Genomic DNA, 17,084 nt, shown 5'->3' with positions numbered 1-17,084 from the left:
GTGTTACAACCTGGGACTGAAATGGACTTCTCCCATTTGAGCTCCTTTGTCCTATATTCTTTCCACTTTTAAATAATGGACTAATTGGCTTTAGTCCACTATGGGATTTTCAAAGTTTAGGATTTTTTTTTTTTTTAATAATCAATCAAACCTTGACCGATACTTTTGATAGCTCCTTGGTCTTCATGATGCTGCTTGTTTAGGCAAGTTCGTTGACAAACTGGACCGAAAAGGTGTATTTATATTGAGATCATGTGACACTTTGAATGCACACACTTCTGATAGCAAATGGTACCAGAACTGACCAACAGTAACGGAGGTGAATACTTAAGCAGTCACAACTTTTACGCTTTTTATTTGTAGAAATCTGTAGCGAACTATATGGATTTTTTCCCCTAACCTCACCTTTATGAGTTATTTTGTGTTGATTCAAGACATATGAAGTCCGTTACAGTTCCAGGTTGTACCACGACAAAATGTGGGAAAGTTCACGGGGGAGTGAATACTTATGCAAGCTACTGTAAACGAACAGCGCGGGACTGCTGAAACTTTCAATAGGTGGAATTTTAACGAAATGTTTTAGCACCTTTTAGCAGGGATGTGTTGCGGCTCTCTGTATGGGACAGGCACCAGGCCCTTGTGTGTTCGGCCGGGACCTGACGGAGGCCCCACGGGAGTCCAGCGCTGAGCTGATGGGGCGGTAGGGGGGCTGTCCCAACGCCACGCTGGACCTCGCTGGCTGGAACGGTAACTCGCTGCCATCGGCTCTGCATCGCCTTTCTGCTCCTGAGTCTTCATCTCGTGTTCCTCTGTGCAGCCCCTATACACCCAAAACACATGCAAATTTACACCCTCGCCAACAAAACTCTGAGAAATTCACCTAAGGAGGTTTCGGAGTAATTAAAAGTTTCACATGTTTTTGCCGTACGTTATTTTCCCTTGGTACGAACACTCAACTGGGTTTTGGATTCACGTCATGTCATCATGTAGGAATACCTACAAACAAGGAGTAAAGATCTCCAGTCTGACCGTGCACCGTGCTCCAGTCCTTTGAAAGTCAGCTTTTATATATCAGTAAGGCCATTCAGTCTCCTCAGCTGATGACGAGAACTCTTTCACGTCTTAGCTCATCAACTACAAATGGATTCGATTCTATTTTTGCCTGAACTATCGATTTTAAAATCGTCAGGCAAAGCCAGACAGCTTTCTCAGCTCTATCAGATGGTTCCAGATGATTCCCTGGCACAGTTTCCAAGCACTAAGCTGTAATTTGCGAATGATCTTTGAACAGAAATAGTGTGGAGTAAATCCCTCTTGAGCAGCACACTAAAGGTCTCCTAAACACCAAGTCCTTCAACAGCCTCTCTTAAGGCTGGGATGAGCTGCATTCATTTTCAGCTAGCCTTACCGTAGCTCTCACTGTGATGACGAGAAGAAATGTAAGACCTCTCTATCTCTCTCTAAAGATGCCTGCACCATCAACTCTATATGTTCCGGGGTCAGTTAAGGTTCACCTGCTGTTTGCAGCTTAGCAGCAGGAAATCCAACACGCTGACCCCCACAGGAAATACCATAGACTTTTCCTCCATTAATAAACAAAATTATTCCTGACCGCTAATCAGTACAGCATCTCCAATATGTGTGTGTGTGTGTGTGTGTGTGTGAGATATTCCCTGTACATCAAATACATTCATCTTATCTAAATATCAATCAAAGTCAACTGTACTGTAGGCAAATAAATTAAAACTAATCTGAAGCACTAAAGTTAAGGATAAAATTATAATATTGTTTCTTCGTGGTTTTCTTTGCTTAAGAAAGTGACACAACGTTCACTTTCCATTTCCTCTGTGGGAATATAAATCTCATCAGCTCATTAATATTTCAATTAATTCCAAAACTAAATCTATTAGGTAATTAAAACTTAAACGCAGCCCTACCAAATGCTTTTCAATACTCCTACTAGTCACATGTCATCCTTCCACCAATTAGAGAGCCAGAAACACATCCATATTTCAACAGCCTTCATTTCTATCAAGGACGAGACATATAGGACAACAGGGGGAAAAAAAATGAGAAGAGAAATTCTTGAGAAATTTCTGTGTACATTCTACACTTCTTGACAAACAGATCTGACTGATGCCATGAATCCTCCACAGACTGTGAAAAAAGCCTTCAAGAATCTGGTCCTACAAAGAACTCTTATACGTTATACACAGTACATATACAATTTGTAAGATCCTTGTGTATAGCACTTATTGATTCCTAGATATTTTGTATATCCTGTCCTGTACCAATATCAGAGGTACAAGACAATCCTAGCATGCAGAGAGATAAGAACACAATTTTAATCACAAAAACCCTAGCGCAGTTTGGTGGATGGGTTGGCTCCATGCCACAAAATGAACATAAGCGCATGTCCGTTATGCAGTACAGTCCGTTTGAATATTATGCAGTCCCTCCAGGATTTCGCAATTTTGTCATCGCAGAAATTAACGCAAAATCAAGCGCGCATTTTTTCACATTTAAAAAAAAATGACCACCGATTTTCAGCAGATTTCGGCCAAGACGTGTCATGTGACATCATCACAATGCGCATTCAGCCAAAAAACCCTCTTCGATTCACGTGCGTCAAACATGAGCACAGCTAAAAAGGTCTCATTTATTTACCAACAAACATCACTGCAAAACAATTTCGTACAATTGCGCATTCACCAATTCAAGTAGTTTTCCGTAAAAAAAAGAGCACAATTTCTTTTTTTTAAAGCTGCAGCAAAATCGAGCATTTTTGGCCGCAACAATCACAAAAAACTCCTGTACGGATTGATTATACTGCACTTAATAAAATCGTAGTGAAAAATATTTACTGTCAATGGAATGACTTACTTGTAGATCTGAGCTTCAGTACATTTTTTGGTAGCATGTACGCTGACTGATCACATGATACAGTTTTGGTTTCTACTGGCTCGCAAGACGAAGCCCTGTGAACTCACAAAGCAAAGTTCACCTCGATAAAACTGGCGTGAAGCGAAAGTAACCTCTAACAGAAAAATGTGACTTTCACTTCCCGTGTCCTTTCCCTTTCAGTGAATTTTTCACTAGGCAAATTACATTCTTTTTTATTCTGAACTCTGCTTTATCTGAGACGGCAGAAAAGCTTTTTTTTTTAAACCACAGTAGCAAGGGGTAAAAAAAATCGAAATCATAGATGTCGACACTTGAGCTGTACGAGTCCAGTCTCCAGATGTTTTCGGTATTCAGAATTACTGGTATTTGTACTTAGTCTTGGGCATTGGTCTCACTAAATATGGTCTTAGTCTTGACTGAGAGTTTGTAAAAAAGAATGTTTGTGTTGTCTTATCTTTTTGCATGCACAAAGTTCGACAAGAAATAATTCTTGCTTTTAGAAAATATAGCCTAGTCACTGGCACAAAGCATAAATGAAGCTGACTAGTAAAGGCTTGTTCTCAAAAACGATTTGGTGCTTTTCAGCCTCCATCTTGACTTGGGTCTCACTTTCATTTGGACTTGATCTTAACTTGGCCTTGACCCTCTTAACACTCGGTCTTGACAAGATCTTGGCTAATCCTGGTCTTGGATGTTGATAATGGTGGTCTTGACTACAACCCCAGTTGACACTTCTACATTATGTAAGTGCCATCCATCCATTTTCCATGCTGCTTATCCTACACAGGGTCGCCTGGAGCCTATCCCATTGGGGCATAACGGGATAGGGGTGTCCCACCCCATCGCAGGGTACAATCGTGCACACAATCAGTCACACACTACAGACAATTTGGAAATGCCAATCAGCCTACAACACATGACTTTGGACTAGGGGAGGAAACCACAGTACCCAGATGAAACCCCCGAAGCATGGGGAGAACATGCAAACTCTGCGTGAAAAAAGGTGGAGGCAGGATTCAAACCTCAAAGCGCTAAGCACTAAGCCGCCATGCCCCACGTATGTAAGTGCCAAATCTAACAAAAAATATTGTACATGTGAGTGTCTCAAAAAACAAAACAAAACAAACAAACAAAAAAAAAAACAGACAACATAAAAACCCACTGATCAAATCTCCAGTAGTAACCCTAAAACTATAAAGCAAGCCACCTAATATGTCTTCACAATAAACACAATATTTTCCCCTGGTCATTTTGCCACTAGTAAACTCCCCCATCACACGACAGCTAACGCGTGAAGCCAACCTCCGCATCTTTTCGAACTGCTGCTTGTGCTGTGTTACGGGCCAGCGTAACACAATTGAAGGAAAATGCTATTCACCCTCTTCTGCATACACGAGCTCACAGACACCCATGATTGGCTAGTGTAGCTGTGATTGACAGGAGAGAGAGAGAGAGAGAGAGAGAGAGAGAGAGAGTAAGCCATCTCTCCCACCCAGAGAACACGGGCAATTTTGCTCTTTATGACTCCCGGCCACAGATGGCAGCGGCATTGTCAGGATTCAATCTCCTGATCTCCTTATGATAGGGTGAACTCTTTTCTGTTGCGCCACTCAAGAGCTCAGTTCAATTGTGAGTACGATACTCAGCATCCTCAATTAATTAAACAATCGACTGCAAAACCTACAGGTCTAGCTAGATACCTTATCGGTTGAGGTCAAATATTTTTGTGGAGACCAGCTATTATTAATTCATTATTCAAAGATTTCCACGTGCGAAGAACTACATGCTGGTAAAGTACAACATAAAACAGATGGTTGTTTCCTTTTGTCCTTAAATTAGCCGAGTAATTGTGATGGCCACTTAGCCAGTGTCTCTGCCATCTGTGATGTGTTTTTTATTTTTAAATATGACACATGGAAGGAGCTGCTGTGATATCATTACTCATCACAAAGTTTCATAGCAGAGCCAGATTAGATTTCAAACCCATCTGTGTTGGGAGAAAAATCCCTGAGCACTCGCATCACGACCACAAAATAAAAGCCACAGTTGATCCGGGAACAAAAAGAACACGCACGCGATACAGAAACAAACAAACAACCAAAAAAAATAAAGCCCATACCTTCTTACTAGATATTTACTTAGCAAGATAAATTCCTCCTCCACTGAGTGCTTATCTATTCATCCATCCATCCTGATCTCTGTGATCACTGTGGCTGTTTTATCTTCTTTTGTTTCTCGTTCAGTCTCTCTTACTATTTTTGGGCAGCCCTCGTCCCCTCTTGTACTGTCTGGAAGTGTAAACTAACCTCTCCGTGTACAGCAGGCTCTGTCAGAGCTCTGAGGCGGTGCCATCGCGCTCGTCTTATAACCAGCTGGAGCGCAGGCAAAGCGCCGACATCCGAACACAAACAAGCTTCTCTTCTTTTCTCTTCCACTAGCTACGGTATGAAATGCACTCGAAGATGGAGAGACCTTTTTGTGGGAGGGATGGGAAAGAGGAGGGGGTGGGCTCTCTTTAACACCCACCTACTTCTGTTTCGCGCCGAAGGAGGTGTCCAGACACGTTTAATATTTGCAGGCTCACCAGCGCTTTTCCCATCTAGATCCCTGTGCGGGGTTAAAGACGAAAAACACTCTCTCGAACGCACACACGCACTCGTTGTGCATTATTAATTGCCTTGTTATTTTGCTCGTTCCTTATTTTCTCGCTTTAATCTTGAGCAATCTGTTTCCTTGGCGCTATTCTGAGAGGAAGAGCATATGAGACAGAGAGCGATAGAGAGAGAGAGAGAGAGAGAAGGGGGGGGGGACGAGACAAATAAATGTGCATGTCAATGAATGAACTGAAACTAAATGGATTCTGCAGACACCATATCCACAAAAAGACAAGCAGAAGGGAGAGATGTTGGTGAGAGACACTGAGGTGTGAAAGAGAAACGAGAGCGAGAGAGAGAGAGAGAGAGAGGTGAGAAAGAAGAGCAGGAACAACACTTGTCGGCAACTGATGATCCACAGGAGATGGAGAGAGAGCCAAGAAAAAAAAAAAATGATGTAACTGTACAACATGGAAATTTTTACCGCCCAAGATCCCAAAAGCCTCAGAAAAAGCTCTACATCTTTCCAGATACATTTGCTTCGTTCTAGAAATAAATGCATGAAATAAACACCCCAATCCAACAAGGCAATTTCAAGCTTGAAAACATCTATAATTAGGCTTAATAATCTTATCACTTGTTTTATAATGCTCTCATAATAATAAGGAATAACTCATGACAGCGCACGCTGTTACAGGACAAAACATTACTCTGTGTTGTGACCCAATGCAAAGTGGATTGACTTTTAATGATGATGAGTCTTTATTAATCACATATACATATGCACAGTGAAATTCTTTTCTTCGCATACCCCAGCATGTTAGAAAGCTGGGGTCAGAGCGCAGGGTCAGCCATGATACAGCGCCCCCTGGAGCAGAGAGGGTTAGGGGCCTTGCTCAAGGGCCCAAAAGTGGCAGCTTGGCAGTGCTGGGGTTTGAACCCCCGACCTTCCGATTAGTAACCCAGAGCCTTATCTGCCAAGCCACCACATTCCCAGGGTGCTTTTACCAGCCTGAAGTTGATTCTTTTCCAATTATAGCCCATCCTGAAGTGGTTTATTCCTCTCATACCACAGCAATTTGTCATCAACTACAATTATTTATTGAAGAACTACACATCATTTTTTAAAATCCATTAATGGTTACATTTCATGTTGTGGACCATCCATGAAACAAGTTTGTTCCTGTTATAACAGCTATACACAGTTGTTCCCTCACCAGTCTCTCTGTTTTTCTCTCCAACAAAGTTAATAAGACAAAAAACAATGCAGCTCTCGGACACTAAATGTTACAAAGCGCTGACACTGGAGACTCCTTCCAAAAATAAACTAAATACCTCTCAGAAAACTTCTTTTTTCCATAGCAACAATTATATACATTTTCACAATTTAAATTAACAAAAAATAATAGGGATCAGTCACATGGAAAAAGTAAGTACACCCCAACATTAATCACACTTTCAAATCCATAAAATTTGAATCAGGTGTCAGTGATTAGAACCTACTTAGGGAGTGCATGTGGAGCCTGTCTTATTTATAATCCTCTCATATCTAGTGTCTGGCGTTCCCTTTGCTATTGAGGTGTGTGATGCCCATGAGTCTGGCAAGGGATGTAAAAAGATCTTTCCACTGTAAGAAAATAATCTACAAATGCCACAGATTTCAAACCACTGGCAATTTGCCCAGGACTGGCCATCCAAGCAAATTCAGGCCAATAACCTGACAGGGGTATAGAGCAGACTGTCTGATGCAAAAAGAAGTCTCCAAGAACCCCAAAATTACATCACGGGATCTGCTAGTAAGTCTTGCAGCTGTTGCTGTCAAAGTGCATGATTCTACAATCAGAAAGAGATTTCACAATTCCACAGTGGTGGAAATGTTATGGTTTGGGGTTGCTTCGCTGCCTCAGTGATTGACAGCTTCCATTCATTGATTCAACTATGAATTCTGCATCATTTCAAAGAGTGCTTGAAGATAATGTGAGGCCATCTCTCCAAAAGTTGAAGTTGAACCGAAAGTGGACCTTTCAACAGGATAATGATCCTAAGCATACTAGCAAATCCACCAAGGAATGGCTCAAAAAGAAAATACGGAGGGTTTATGGAATGACCTAGTCAAAGCCTGGATTTGAATCCCATAGAAACGTTGTGGGGGGGATTTGCAACGGGCAGTACATGCAAGAAAACCTTCAAAAGTCTTGCAACTGAAAGAATATTGCATGAAAGAATGGTAAAAAATCCCAACAAGCCTGGTGTACAATTCTGCAAAACACCTACAAGAAGTTATTTCTGCTAAAGGGTGCAATACTAGCTTCTGAGGCCAAAGATGGGCTTACTTTTTCCACAGAAGAATATCACATCTATTGATATTTCTGTTGATTAAATGGCTTGTGGTTTTGTTGAAGTATATTAACTTTATTAATAGGCATGGTTTCAAAGAAGATCAAATGTTTGCTTGTCCAAATATGTATAAATGATTATCTCCTCTTAGATGGCTCATTCCCCCTAAATACTGTAAGGTATGGGGAATGAGCCGTCTAAGAGGAGATAATCATTCATAAATTCTGTTTTTGAGTTCAGGGCCATTTTAACAGTGGAGACAGGAAGAGGCAGCTTTTTTTTTTTTCCAGAGGAGTTCAGTTGTGTAATTAAACTGCCACAAAAGCCCCATATGGCTCCTGAGTGCAGTGTCGAGGCTGTTGCTGAGTAATTAGGGGCTTGAGCAGCCCCTTTAGCAGAGCACAGCAGTGATTACATGCCTTAAGTGCTGCTACACACACCACAGCACATCCGCACTCTGGATCAGAACATTCACACGAGACGAGCTGTCTGAATGAGCACATGTGTGCATTTGTGAGTTAAAGCGGCAGCGTGGCCAAAAGTTAAACATACACAATTTCCCCACTTATCCAAAAACTAGTTGATTAGCCAAGACATGTTTGGCGTCTGACGTTTCTTGCTCGTCTTTAGATCCGTACTGAAGCTATTAGGCTAATGGAGCTAAGCAGCAAGTGAAGCTTACAGATGGGCTGTTTAAGCATTGTATAAACTACTTAAATGATCACATACTCTTCTCAAAAGAATGTGTGGCTCAGCACCATCCAGAGTGAATAATTCTACCACCAAATCTGTGAATAATTCTGTATTTATAAATCCAATTGGAACTGTATTATCATCTAAATAACAAACACAATCCCTGCCTTCAGTCTTTGGGCCACGCCTCCTATCAAAGTCTGAAGCTTGCATGGAATCATATCAAAATACGTGTTGAGGAAACAGTTGTGCTGTTCACCGGCTCTCTTTTTCCCCCTCTCATTTGATGTTAATAACGCAGAAAATGCGGCTTGTCATGTTACTGAGAAACCACAAAGCCCGCCATCCTGAAGACTCTCCCCATGAGAGAAATCTTACAAGTTACAGCTGTAATGTTGACTGTTACAAAGCACCAACACTGGAGAACATCTTCTGACAGATGTTCAATCTCCTCACAGAAAACATCACCATATCAACAATTACTCATCTGTTTATGTGGAGCGGCCATCGTAAAAGTATAAGTGTAAGTTGTTGCAAAGGAATTAAGAGCATACGCCTTGCAGCCGGAAGTAGCATCAAAGCTGCTTTTATAGAAAATAATAACATCTTCTGACCAATCAGATAAGAGAATTCAGCAGCACTGTGACCAAAAGTATGTGGACACCTGACCATCACACCCATATGTGCTTGTTGACCATCCTGTTTTAAAACCATGCGTGTTGATACGGAGTCGTATGCTGCTATAACAGCCTCCACTTTTCTGGGAAGGCTTTCCACTAGATTTTGGAGCATAGCTCTGGGGATTTGCCTAAAAAAATCATTAGGGAGGTTGGGCACCGAAGGCTTGGTGTGCAGCCGGCATACCGATTCATCTCAAAGATTCAGATTTCAGTGGGGTTGAAGTCTTGGCTCTGTGCAGGCCACTCGAGTTCTTCCACACCAGCCTTGGCAAACCATGTCTTCATGGAACTCACTTTGTTCAAAGGGGCATTGGCATGCTGGAACATTTTCAGTTCCAGTGAAGGGAAATTGTAATCCTACAGCACACAGACATTCTACACAACGGTTTGTTTCCAAATTTGTATCAACAGTTTGAGTAAGAACCACATGTGGGTGTGATGGTCAAGTGTCCACATACTTTTGACCATATAATGTATTTACTGGCCATAGAGATCATGGTCCTGCCTCCTTGAATCTATTGGCTCACAAGACCAAGGCCAATTCATAGGTCAAAATTCATTGAGATCAGGGGTGTCTATCTTATTCACAAAGGGCCAATGTGGATGCGGGTTTTTTATCCTGACCAATCAGGAACCACACTTGATAGTCAACTGAAGAACAAGGCCGTCCCCCCATACACAACCCTCAGTTTGGCGGTGCTGGAATTTGAACTCAGTATCCCAATGCCTTAACCAAAAATCATAAACACAATGGGTAAACCATCGACGTTGACATCTCTGCATTTGTTCTAGAGGACAATGATTGCACAATATGAACAGAACGAGCATTTCTGTACTTTCTTAAACAGTTATGTACTTTTCCCTCTCCTCTTTTCACACGCTCGATGTTCTGTCTCCCTATTCTCTCCAACACTCCCACACGCTGCTACCCCGAGAACTGAAGTGTCTGCCTACTGTCTCCAAATCTGCTATGTGTGTGTGCGAGTTACATAAAGAGGAAACAGACTGAAGAAAAGTTCTTCCCTCGCTGTCGCTGGAATGTCAAATCTATTGCAACTGCAGCAAAGAAACCACGGTCGCTCATCAACAGCGTGTGAAACGCCAAACACTGACGGAAGTGTTCATTTTTCGTAGATAAATGAACACAGCTCAGAACGACTGAACCTGTGCCGTGAGTGCAGGAAACTTCCGGCAGAAAAGAGCAGCAGCAGCAGCAGCTTCGCCTGCCAAGAATCTTAGTATTGATCATCGCCGAAATGAGAACATGTCTCGGAGGAGGGAGGAAAAAAGCAGAAAACAGATGCGGACAGCCTCGCCAGCGCTGGATTCTGCTGCTCTTTGTATACTGTGCACAAAATTTGCTGTTTTGTGCAAATTGTGCTTAATGAGTCTTTAGTGCTCAGCACACCTTTCCGTGCAGGCATTATACGATTCTAATGCATTAGGCAGGTTTGTCTTCCGTCGTGCAGAGATGAGATGCTGGACGGAATTTAAATTCACACTGTCATGCCGGTGAACTCGGCAGAAGACTGGAGATGGAGGAAGTGCAAAAAGGAATCAAGTGACAAAGGTTTGAAAGCCAAAAGCTACAGTATAAAACAAACTTACTACACAGTGAACAGACAGATGTTAGGGGCAGGTCATATATCGGACATTACATTCACGACAGATGCAGAGGTAGATGGGTGGCAGAGTGGACGTGGCTAGGCCAGAAGTCTGACTGGCCACCATGAGCACCACTCCGGAGTCACAGAACATCTCGGTCAATACTGATTGACTTCTGATGTAATTTGTTCAGCAGCATGAATACTCATTGTGTTGTAGTACAAATGAACTAGAGATGTATTTATTGGCTCACCTGCGGGCCCCTCCCTCCTCGAACGGTGGGATTATGACCACTTTAACGGTGACTGACGTGCGGAGCAGGTCGATCATCTGGTCATGTGTGAGCGTCACCGCGGCGACCTTGCAGATCTCCACCAGTCGGCTGCCCTGACGAAGGCCCGCCTGCCAGGCGAAGCCGTACTCCTCCACCTCGGAAACGGTGCCGTCCAAGCGCACGTGGAAACCTAGCTGGCCCAGACCATTCCGTCTCAGCGTCATGTCCACCGTCTCGCAGCCGACCGTCAGCACCTGAGGAAGGATGAAGGTAGTGTTATCACTTGACATAGATGATCGGGACACTTATGACGCCTAATAAATGCAAATTTGAAGCATAATATAAACTGGTGCTTAATAGAAATCAGGCCTAGCAGCATTTCTGTTTTTCAAAGGTCTATCCGTGACCGTCGGTTAATTATTAATAATGCTGGTGTACCTTCAAATCAACAAATACAGATCATGTTCATCTGGGGAAATGCTGAATGACCATTCGCCTACCTATGGCGGTAAGATTGTGCTATTAAATGAAATAAAATGAAATTAAACATGGTCTACAGGCAAATATTAAGCAATTTAATATCTAAAAACAGACAATGCAAAAACAAATAACAGGAATTACAGCAAACGGAATTCTTCATGGGTGGGTGAACCTTGGAGGAAGTCATTGTGTATTTATTTATATAGTCATCCAACCTTTAGCCACACCCACTCCATAAACCGGAATTTCACCCAACACTGAGGCCCGAGCTGTAACATCCACCCGAAGCACACTTTAAAGCCGTTTATTTTGGCTCAAAGACTTCCACAAATCATCTGCCTCACTAGATATTTATCTGGCTAGCTTGACTAGTTAGCTAAAAGGACTTTAACGAATAACAATAAACACAGGCATGTTAATCCTGCAAGAACAGCTCTATTATTTAAGGATTATGTCATGGTGGGGTGGGGTGTTCTAGGAAAATAATCAACGACATGGTGGTGTGATGTGGCCTGATGCAAAGCGGAGTTACCGTTACTACTCCAATGCTGATTAGTTTGTTGTTTGTTTATTTTGAACTACAACAACATGTCCTGAAGTCTTTTATTCCTCTTATACCACAGCTAGTTGCCAATGGTTACAATTTTTTATTTATTAATGAACACATGGTGCTTTTTAATCTTTTTATAGTTACATTTATTGTTGCGGGACATCTGCAAAACAAGATATTTCGTGCGATCACTTATGCTGTAGCAGATATAAACAGTCGCTCCTCTCTTTTTCCTCTGTCTTCAAATGAAATAAAAAAGACGCAGTCGTGTTTCACAAACATTCCTTTACAGAAAACCTCACCGTATCAACCGTTACACTTCAATTACCTCACGTGGAGCGAAATCACTTTTCGAAATAGTCTATTATTAGCCTTAGATTATGTACAGTGTCCTCCATAGAGGTCTGTGAATTGGCTGTATGCTATAGACACGGTCATATATAGAACATAGAATGAGTGCGTTAATGTAGACCGATCACTTGAATTATTCCTGGCACTACTGTGAGAACTGCTGTTCTAGAAACTTAATCAACACCTTCTGACCAATCAGAGTCAAGAATTCAACAGTGCTGTGGAATAAGTCATTCTAGAGCTGTTTTAGTAGCATTTATTGATACTAATAAGTATTATTCTAGCTTCGCCTGCTATACCCCACACTAAACATGACACATCTAGACACATTTCTAGTCGTTTTGTTACTTCTTGTACCTTCAGCCTCTGAACCACCTCTCTGATGTCCTGGGCTCCGCCCTCAGGCACACGCAGTGCCACGTGGTCCCCTCGGCCATAGAAGAGCTTTAAGTTCAACCTCTCGGCCGTCCAGCCGATCACATCGGCGCAGAAGCAGTTGAACACCACCTCTTTCGTGGAGCAGTCGGCCAGCACTACGTACTCGGCGGAGATGGCCAGCACACACGGAAGCTCCGCTCCGCCTCCGCTGAAATCTTGCGCCACTACCCGCCAGGCCAACGCTCCGGCGGCACCGAACTCCGCCCCCTGGCGTGCCCGTACTCTCTCGCGCCTCTTGGAGGCGAGCGAGATGAGGTTGTTGAGCTTGCCGCTCGTGTCGAGCGGTGTGCTGCTGGCGCAGTTCTCAGCCAAGTCTCGCAGGTAGCCCTGCCGAGTGCGAGCAGCCATGGTGTGGAACTTCTCTGACTTGTGTGCAGCGTTCTCAGCGTTGATGATCTTGGCCAAGAGGAAGGAACGGAATGAGGCTGGGTCGCGGAAGGTCACGCCGCTGGGAGGCAGGGGCGGTCCGAACGGGGGCACGTCCTTCATGCGCGTCACGGCCACACTTCGGAGATAAAGAGACAGGAGGAGAGCGAGAAGGAGAAAAGAAATCATCAGCCCGTGCGTGAAAAGACTGCTGACTTCTATTAACGTCTAGTGTCTCTGATGGTGAACTGACACGCTTGTAACGTGGTTTAAAAAAAGCACTGCTATGTTAACATGTAGTATCCACGGCAACTGCTGTCAGGGCAGGGTTGCTATGGTAACTGGCAGCAGTACTGTACAAGGAGAGAAATCTGTACCTGTAGCAGGTGTTCTCGGAACAGGGGCTGTGAACACGAACGATCACAAAGACATGCTGGAAGTGAGAGCGAATGTTCTGGGGCGTGAACGGTAGAGCGCCCGGCTCCTGGAAGATGATGGTCACTATATCGTTCCCTATATGCCTCTTCCTCAGGAGCTGTGAGAAAGAGAGAGAGAGCGAGAGAAGGAGGAAAGGAGGGGAGAGGGAGGAAACAAAAACACAACTGTGTGGATGATGCAACTTGGAGACAATCTAAAATCTGTGCACACTGGGAGAAAGGAAAAACAGATACCGATTTAAAAAAAAAAAAAAGAAAAAAAAAGGATTTTAAGGCAGGCAAAGACACACGCTGTCACAATATGAACTCTGACTCTTGTGGTGAGCCTCTTCAAGACGCCAAATAGAGACAGAGTGTGAATAAGACCGTGTGGTAGGAGAACAGTGCTGGAGCCCAATGCAGGTACAGTAGGGTACAGCACATTAAATACCCCAGCTCCTTTTGAAGGAGATCTTACAGAACTAGATACTGTAAAAACTAAAAATATGGGCCAATACTGTCCTACATTACACACAAAGTCAGCACCTGCCAATTTCATCACGACGTAATTTTTCCTTGTTTTTGTCATGTTAGTTTGTTAACGCTTCAAAAATAACCTTATTATAACCCATCAAAAACATATCTAACTCTAGAGCTACAAGATTTTGACATCAGCAAAACATCTTACGTCGCCTTAATCCGGTTCGATTTTATTTAAACGAGGTTCCGCTGGTGAAATGATCGTCTTCTTAAAGCTGCGGTATTGAACTTTTTTGTGGTTAAAAATGAATACAAATCGATTACTGAGCAAGTAGGTTCATAACTGACTCCTTACCCTGATTCGCAATGGTAAGTTTAAAATAACGATTTATAATTTGAGCTGTCGTCTGTGTACGTTTTCGACGAGTGCACAAACGTACTGCGTTCTCCTTTCATTTCACGACCTATTTATTATTTTTTTGGTTGCATCCCTTCCTGCATTTTAGTCACGTTGCTGAAGTTGTGGGACGTTAATCTGATGTGTATTCTGCATTTTCTACCGCTTTGACTGTTGATGGATGACAAACCCAAGAACTGAGCGCCACCTTGTGGATATAAAACGTTTACACAATTAAATACGCGAGTGTTTCTGTGTGTATTCATTTGGTCTCATAGCATAAGACAGGAAGCCATGAGGGATTTGTGCATTATTCAGAGCTATTAACAGCCCATGCAATTCTCTTGTCTGCGCGTGTGTGTGCATGAGTGTATGTGCGCATGAGTGTGTGTGCGCGCATGATCATGTGTGTGTGTGTGTGCGCACATACGTGTGTGCGTGTGCATGTATGCATGAGTGTGAGTGCGTGTGCGCATGATTATGTATGTGTGCGCACATAATTATGTGTGTGTGCGTGTGTGTGTATGCAGGAGTTTGAGTGCATGTGCACATGAGTGTGTGTGTGTGTGCGCACATAGGTGTGTGCATGTGTGTGTGCGTGTGGGGGTGTGTGCGCGCATGTGTGCGTGCGCATGTGTCCATGAGTGTGAGTGTGTGTGTGCGCATGAGTGTCTGTGTGCGTGTGCGCATGAGTGTGTGTTGTGCGTGTGTGCATGAGTGTGTGTGCGTGTGTGTGCATGAGTGCATGAGAGTGTGTGTGTGTGTGTGCATGAGTGCATGTGTGTGTGTGTGTGTGTGTGTGTGTGTGTGTGTGTGTGTGTGCGTGCGCGCGAGTGACATGACTCCATGCTGAGACATCACGGAAGAGGCCGCCCACCCGCTCACACTGTGGCACCGCAAGAGTATCAATTATATAAGCCAGCTTAGACCTTGTGCACACAGACGCAAATACAGCGGCCTCCATATTTATTGGCACCCTCCAGAAAAATGAGCGAAAATGATTGGATCAAATAAACATTACACACAATATTTCAAATTTTCCACTCAAACAATAGTTGTTTCTTTCTTATAAGTAATAAGAAATCCTTTATTTTTTTAGTGATCGTATCGTCTCTCTAAAATACACCTGCCAAAATAATTGACACGCCTAAAGGATTTTTCAAATAAATGCAAACTTATTCTTTTTATTTCCTCTCAGTCCACGGGAACGCTACTGTCGCCTTAACCGTGTCCCGTTTCCCTGGGGAATGCATACACACATGCATTAGACAGACATGTATAATCCCTTTGTCATCAATTACCATGGGGGGGGAAAACCCACAACTTTCAACACAAAGCAAACAAATGGTTGTTGACCTGCACAAATCAGGTAATGGGTATAATTTTTTTTCCTTTTTTTTTTTTTTTTTTTAAATAATAATGATATATATATATATATATATATATATATATATATATATATATATATATATATATATATACACATACATACACACACACACACACACACACACACACACGAGGGATACCATCAAAATACCATTAAGCACATTTATGGCTAGAAGTGAAACACAGACATTGGCTAGAGATCCATAAGCACTATACTCCCACACAGTGAGGAGGATGGTGATGGAGGGACCTTTAAAAGCCACTTTCATAACAACAAGCTGTTGTTATGAAAGCTACAAAAAACGCAGAGCCAGAACTTAAAAAGACATTGTATGTCGTGGTCGGACGAGACCAAAAATCAAACTTTGTTTTTTTTTTTTTTGTGGTTACGCACACCATCAGAATGTTTGTGACATAAGGGGACTGCATACAAAGAGCAGCACCTGATACCCCTTGGTGGCGAGATCAGTGATGCTTTGGGGCTGTTTGGTGGTACTGGAGATATTTCAGCTGAAAACCTGGCTGAGGTTACCTTACTTCCAAATCAACACAAAACACTGGTTAAAATAACAAAACCTATGTGCTGTTTTTTTTTTTTTTTTGCAATAGCCTTCTCAGTCTCAGGATTTCAACCCTACTGAAAACCTATGGTCTTGAAGAGAAATTGCACAAACCCATGAATACAAGTTGTCCTATCAAAACGTTCATCCAAATCATTCTACTGTCCATAAACATTTTTGTTTCAGTGTTTTGCTTTGGGTTGTTTTTCCTCCTATGATGCCAGACTTATGAGACATCCAGTAGCCGTAGATCCCACTACAAGCGTCTCCAACCTGGTTCGACATTACAGGAAGATACTCAGTGCTCGCAAATGCACTACTTAAAAGACTTTTTTGGCTCATTTTGGCTCATGTCAATAATTTTAGAGGGTGTCTCTAATCATTTATTTTCTCTCTCTTACACACACACACACTCTCTTGATGTCTAAAACAGCTGAGCCAAGCAGCTTGTCTATTTGATGTGTCCAGAGAGACTAACAGTGCCTGAGGCTATTCTCCAAAAGCACGGCCCAGAGGCATCCTCAGCTCCCTAGATCTCTCCTTCCTCGTCCCATGCGACAGACCGAGAGA

General features: G+C 42.8%; 1 protein-coding gene across 3 annotated transcripts in view; it reads right to left on the bottom strand.

Moving 5' to 3' along the window:
* Positions 1-17,084, bottom strand: part of sipa1l3 (signal-induced proliferation-associated 1 like 3) — a 100,831-nt gene that overhangs the window by 12,377 nt on the left and 71,370 nt on the right. For all 3 annotated transcript variants that reach the window (XM_053622686.1, XM_053622688.1, XM_053622687.1), the window contains 4 exons: positions 13,650-13,807; positions 12,826-13,411; positions 11,067-11,341; positions 587-820 (listed from right to left, as the gene is read on the bottom strand). In XM_053622686.1, coding sequence (XP_053478661.1) covers positions 587-820; positions 11,067-11,341; positions 12,826-13,411; positions 13,650-13,807 — 1,253 coding nt within the window. The remainder of the gene's footprint in view (positions 1-586; positions 821-11,066; positions 11,342-12,825; positions 13,412-13,649; positions 13,808-17,084) is intronic.

Source organism: Ictalurus furcatus, chromosome 4 (genome assembly GCF_023375685.1).
Source record: "Ictalurus furcatus strain D&B chromosome 4, Billie_1.0, whole genome shotgun sequence".
Classification (NCBI taxonomy): domain Eukaryota; kingdom Metazoa; phylum Chordata; class Actinopteri; order Siluriformes; family Ictaluridae; genus Ictalurus; species Ictalurus furcatus.
The sequence above is the reverse complement of the archived record's forward strand: the minus strand, read 5'-3'. Positions and strand labels throughout refer to the sequence as shown.